The 6298-nt window shown below is 41.4% G+C and overlaps 1 protein-coding gene across 1 annotated transcript; it reads left to right on the top strand.

Annotated features, from left to right (window-relative positions):
* Positions 1-520: 520 nt before the first annotated feature.
* dclre1b (DNA cross-link repair 1B) lies at positions 521-6019 on the top strand. The gene is made up of 4 exons (XM_084365749.1): positions 521-1180; positions 2407-2572; positions 2769-2951; positions 3725-6019. Exons 1-4 carry the CDS (start codon positions 989-991, stop codon positions 4975-4977), a joined length of 1794 nt encoding a protein of 597 aa, XP_084221875.1. The 5' UTR covers positions 521-988; the 3' UTR covers positions 4978-6019.
* Positions 6020-6298: the final 279 nt, after the last annotated feature.

Here is a 6298-nt window from a genome sequence, read left to right as displayed (position 1 = left end):
AATTAAATTAGTGTATGTCATATCTCCTTTTTCTTGAAAAGTTTATGGTAGAGTTCCTCAATTTAGGGTCCTTAAGTGTTGGTGATTTTTATGTCCACTGTTTTATGATCTATCTTGCCAAGACATTGGTGGGTTTGCTGTCTTTAAAGCCCCAAAAGGCATTCAAAAACTAAACTAAAGCTAAGCGAGGTTTTAAATTAATGTATTTTTTCCAGGTTAAAAGGCTGAACAGTTAAGAATGATTAAAAAAAAAAAGTATACTGATTTTATGTAAAAATTTGGTTAACAAGCAAACATTTTTTAATAATTTAAATTTTTTAAATTTCTTTCTCTGGGTCGTTTTACTCTATTTTATTTCATTTGGTCAGTCTTTGTCTTATTTGTATTTTCCTGGCAGAAAACGTGCTCTCATTCATATCCTTATTGGTAAACAATGTTGTTCATCCGCCTCTAGGCGGCAGTGTGACAACAACACGGATTCAAGCTACAGTACAATTCCAGAGAAGAAGAAGGAGGAGAAGAAGGAGGAGGAGAAGAAGAAGAAGAGGCGCTGAGTGCTAAATTGAAAACAGAAGTGGCGGGGTCCATCAGCTGTCAATGGTGTGAAAGCAAAATGATGGCCAGCTGGCTGAAATACCGACGGTTGAACAGGAGATCTTTCAGAACGCAAAATAATGTCGTAGCGAAACAACACAGACCAAGTATGTAGCCGTAAAAAGCTAACTACAGCTAGCTACATAGTGTTTAGCGTCTGGAGATCCTTGTAACGTTAGCTAGCTACCGCTGGGGTGTCTTCTCCGTTTGTTATTGCCACCGCTGCTTAAATTGCGACAGTATTTTTGTCAGTGCCATTTGCACTGAAACAACAACAACTTCACTACTCTTCTCCACAGCGGTTACTTTAGTGGGTCTGCGTATGAGTTGCACAATAACTAATTGGTAGCAGTGAAGTAAAGACGTCACATTTTCAGTCTGGCAACCACACACCATGTCAGGGAAAGTCATCCCGCACACTCCGCTGGCCGTGGACTTCTGGCACGTACGGAAGTGTCCAGGCACACGGTTGTTTTTCCTGTCTCACATGCACTCCGACCACACGGTGGGCTTGACCTCCACCTGGAGCAACCGGCCCATCTACTGCTCACCGACCACTGCAAACCTGCTCAGACTCAAGCTGCAGGTGAGGAGTCATAGCAAACACCCATGAATGGACCGAGTGTCAACATAGGACTCGATTAAAAATACCACCCAGTTAAGATGTCCCGGCTCTGAGGGATGTGGATGGGAGCTGTGTTGAGATAATTAGATCAATTAGTCACAATAACTTATGTTTTGTTTTTTGTTTTTTTAAGTTATTATTGCCAATATTGCCTAAATTGGCATTTTCACAAAATCACTTTCAAACCTTAAAAATGGGCGGCAGTCCCCTTTTACTATAAATTCTCAAACTCATGTCGTTAATCATTACATAATCAAAAATCTACTTTAGACTCTAGTCAAGACATAAAAGTGTTTTGTGCTCACAAAAGGCTGATTTCTCTCACATTTTGAGCACAAACTTGTTAAAATCCATGTCACTGAGCACTTTTCCTTTCTGAAGACAATCATCCACCTGACAGGTGTGGCCCATCAAGATTATTGCAGAGGTGTGCGTTGGATTAGTCACAATAAAAGGCCACTATAAAATGCGCAGTTGGCATGCTTACTGTAGGAATGATAGGTGCACGTTAATTTAATTTTTATTTCACAGTGAGCTGTCTCCAGTCTTGGATCTTTCACTTGGGAGCAAAAGTGTTAAGTTAATATTTTTGTTGAGTCTGGTATCTAAGAGAGGTAACACGAACCACCAAGCAAGTTCAGTCAAGTATCGACTATCGATACTGAATATTTGAAAGACTTTCAGTACTCATTTTTCACGTTGTCAATACTCCAGTACTAGCTGTGGGGTTTTTTTTGCTCTCCTCTCAGACAGCAAGTTGACACATGTATTGCTGCAGTGTCCATATAATGAATTAACTTGGATGCTATTTTGCTTAATGCACAGACCACAAGCCTTGATGTATTTATTTTTTCATCAAAATCTTAAATGTTATGCCCCCAATGTTGTGTCAATTGTTCCCTGTGGTATCGAATATCGATACTTTCCTACATATCAAAGTAGGAAATAAATACATTTGTTACTTGACCAAGGATTGCAATAAACAGATTTAAGCTATATATTTTTGTTGATGTTGCCAGACCATGCAAAACTGAATTTTGGGGTTAACTGCAAATTTATTTATTTTAGAGGAAACTTGGGATCATCATAGTTGAAGTGAATAAGAGCAGCAGTAGATGTCTAGCTGCATTAACCTTTTCTGTACATTCGGTAGATAATTTTCTGCTGCTCATTTTGTTTCTACTCAGGTGAAAGAACAGTGGATTCATCCATTAGAGCTGGGTGATCCGTACCTGCTGCCACTGGATGACATCGGCAAAGAGGGGCTGACGGTCACACTGATAGACGCAAACCACTGTCCAGGGGCTGTCATGTTTCTCTTTGAAGCCTACTTTGGCTCTATTCTCTACACTGGTCAGTGTCTGAATGCACACGCAAAACACCTCACATTTTGCTTGTAGGATGTAGAGAATACTTTTTGAGCTATGGCTTCTGTTTTTTGCCCCTTTTTATTTTTTTGCTTTCAAGCATAATACTTGGTATCAAATATGCACAGGTGGTAGTATGTAGATTTCAAAATCAAGTTACAGTCACACATTCTTAATTTCAGGTGACTTCAGATACAGTCCCTCTATGTTGCGTGAGCCGCGCCTGAGGACCAACACCACTATAGATGTCCTGTACCTGGACAACACCAACTGTGATCCCAACCGCACCCTCCCCTCCAGACAGAAAGCCACTCAACAGATCAAAGAGATCATCCGCAGCCACCCCGACCACAATGTTGTCATAGGTAATATTACATAGACCGCTCTAAATGTGCTTTATGTACTTTCTCCTTATCTACGCAGGGTGTTAATATGTTCTCACTATTGTCAGAAATGATAAATACCAGCCCTCTTTACATCTGCATACCTATGTAAAGCATGTGATGTTATTTTTTGTTTCATCGTGGCTATGTTCTCTGTCTTTGACCAGTGTTTTCCACTAGTGCATACAGTGCCAATCTTGGTGAAAATAATACTGGAGTCGCATGAGATCGTGGGAGTTGTTTTCTTCGGTGTTAAACAGCCACCATTGCCGTTTTTAGCTTTATATTAGGATTCTTGAGTGTTGATTGTTCAGGAGGTTTACCTCATTTACTCCTCTCAAACGGCCCTGATGGTTAAAACAGGTCAGGAGAGGCCGCAAACCAAGCTGCTGCTAATGTTAGCTCAGTTTTAGTGTCCATTGTTGACAAGCTTTTTACCAGGAGCCAAATTATTCACGAAGGTCTCCTCCTTCCAGTAATTAAAACTGAGCTGCGGTTAACATTAGCTCAGTTTGTTTCTGATAACCAATGACTAAAATTCTTTAAACATGACCAACATCTAAAAAGGGATTGTGATGTGACTTAAAACAGTAAGAAAGCAGTCGGCTGGAATTGTTTTAATCTCTGGCTGACAGCTGGTGCACATGGAAAACTCTGTTTGACTCACGTTGTCACACACCTGCACTACATGTGCCAGGTGTCACACATTGACAGCTGAGACGCAGATTGTCATACTCTCTTGTGCTGCCTTCTAGGCCTGTATGCACTGGGTAAAGAGTCCCTGCTGTTGGAGCTGGCCATGGAGTTTAAAACCTGGATCGAGGTGAGTTTTGAGAGGATGCAGACCCTCAGAGCTCTTGAGCTGCCTGATGTCTTCACCACTGACCCGGGAGCCGGTCGTATCCGAGTTGTGGCGCAGTCGGCGATCTGCTCCACTGCTGTACACCAGTGGAACAGAGAGCAACCCACTTTGGCCATCTTACCCACCAGCAGGCCCTTGGTCTCCTTTCACCCCGATGTTCATGTAGTGCCATACTCTGACCACTCCTCTTACCAAGAGCTGGAGGATTTTGTCTCGGCTCTTAAACCTACCTCCATTGTGCCCATTGTAGGAAACTATTTACCTGGAAGCCTGTCTGCCTTAGTGCCAAGCAGAAAGCGGCATGAAATCCTGGTGCCTGAGTCAGTCCGACACTACATGTTGAGACGGCCTGAGAGCCAGCTCAGCTCATCAGAGTACGGCAGCCTTCGGCGCAGACATCTCCGACCTCTTGCTCCCAAAGGGGTGGTATTTGAGTCTCCTGTAAGAGGATCCAGGATGTCCTGCGAAGAAGCCTCGGAGGCAGAGTGCCTGGAGCAGGATGCCTTTGAAGAAGAGATGGACACAGAAAGTAGTGAAAAAGACTCTATCCTCATTGACCTTACCAAAGACCTCTCCCCAAACAAACACAGACGAGGGGCTGGAGACAGATGGAGCACCAACAGTGTCAGAACAGTGTCTGAAGATATGGTGCCCCTCAGTCAACTCACCCACAGCAGCTTTGCTCCAGTGGAGAGCATGACGAACACGAGAAGGCCTTCTAAAACTAACGTCAAAACCATCAACATGTCAGCACCCAGTGATGACACGCGACAGCATAGCGGACATGGAGATCAAGACGACACATTGTCAGATGGTGATAGCATGAGTCAGCAAAGTGAGTATGGAATTGATCAGGACGACGACATCATGTCAAGTCAGCACTATGGACAAGAAGCTGATCAGAATGACAACGTGACATTACTGCAGAGGAGCCTCAATAAGTATTCCCGCACTCCATCTAACTCCTCAGCTGTGCTGCGGAAGGAGTATATAGAGAAGCTTGAAAACAGTATTTTAGATGATCTCCCCTTCTCAAGGGATGACATAAAGTCAAAGGGCCTTCTGACGCAGAGCTTTGTGAAACACTTTCCACTCCGTCCAGTAAGACATGCAAAACAGACACGTCAGAAAGACAGTGTGATCTGACGTTCAAGTTGTGTGTGTGTGTGTGTGTGTGTGTGTGTGTGGTAGAAGAGCAGGCTTGTGATCAAAAGGTTACGAGTTTGTTCTTAGACCGGACCTGTAAAGTATTGAAAACCTGCACACAGGTGCATGTCTGCACCTCTCATTACTGTAGCCTTTTGCAGTAAAAAATGATAATTTCTGTAAAAGAAAAAAAGATCCCCCGTTGTAACGCGAACAACACATCGATGACTCTTACTGACCGATAATTACACACCATTATGTTTGTAAAGTCACATCTTCACAAGTAAGCCAATATATATATATGTTTTTGCCTTGAGTGGCTTTTGTGTTCTTTATCCTTGTACAGTTGAAAAAGGGAGTAAGCATTGTGGAGTTCACTGAAATATCAATGGATGGAAGTTTTTCTTGCAAAGTGAGGCATAAGCCAAATAATAAAAAAAAAATCCTAAACTAGAAATGAAGTGAAACTACATTTGAAACATGTTTGTGACATTCACCAGATCTGCCTTTTTCTACTTCATTTCTACATTTCCATGTGTGTGAGTTATGGCCTTAAATTTTTAAAGGGTCCCTTTTGAAATCGTGGTTTCAGTTGTTTGGCTCTAAACTGAGAATAGCAGTATTAAAGATTAATAGTGGTTTGGATGTGTTCTGTATTTTGGTTGCAGTTTTGTTTCAAGAGGAAGTAGCTTCACTGGTACTTTATAATTAAAAGATAATCTCACTAAATGTGAAGTTCCTTGTAACAGTTCGTGAAGATTTTGTACTACTTATATATTCTGTAGCAGCTGTGAAAGTGTTTTTTTCTCTTTGTTAGTCCACTAGTGAAGATAAATTAGTGTGAAACAGTGCTCAGCTACTTCCAAAAGACCTTGTCCCCGACTCTTTTTTTGTAACCATTTATGTAGAATGGAATTATTGATGGTGGAAAAAGTATCTTTAATAGCCAATCCAAACCATAATGTATGTAACTAATATTTATGTTGAATACAAAGGCCTTTTTTGTTAACGGTTTCCCCAATAAATTGTCGTTATATTTAAATGAATGTGCTTTTACATTACAATTACATTGTATTACAAAACATTTTTAAGCCTGATAACTCTTTATTCTATAGCACAGATTTTTGTCAGCATCTGCTGTGTAAGCTAAGGATTCAGCTGGTTTCTGTTGCAGTGCTGCTATTCTCCCCTAAGATGGCAGTAGTTTGTTAAATGTCTGCAGATGCTTCTACTTCATGTCTTGTTCCTCATTTAATTAGGGCTTTAGGTTTCTGCAGCATGTCTGATTTCTGTGGAGAAAAGGGAGAAAAAGATCACGTAT

The sequence above is a fragment of the Pagrus pagrus genome, assembly GCF_965226575.1.
Source record: "Pagrus pagrus genome assembly, chromosome: 11".
Taxonomy (NCBI): Eukaryota; Metazoa; Chordata; class Actinopteri; order Spariformes; family Sparidae; genus Pagrus; species Pagrus pagrus.
This window is presented reverse-complemented; position numbering and strand designations above follow the sequence as displayed.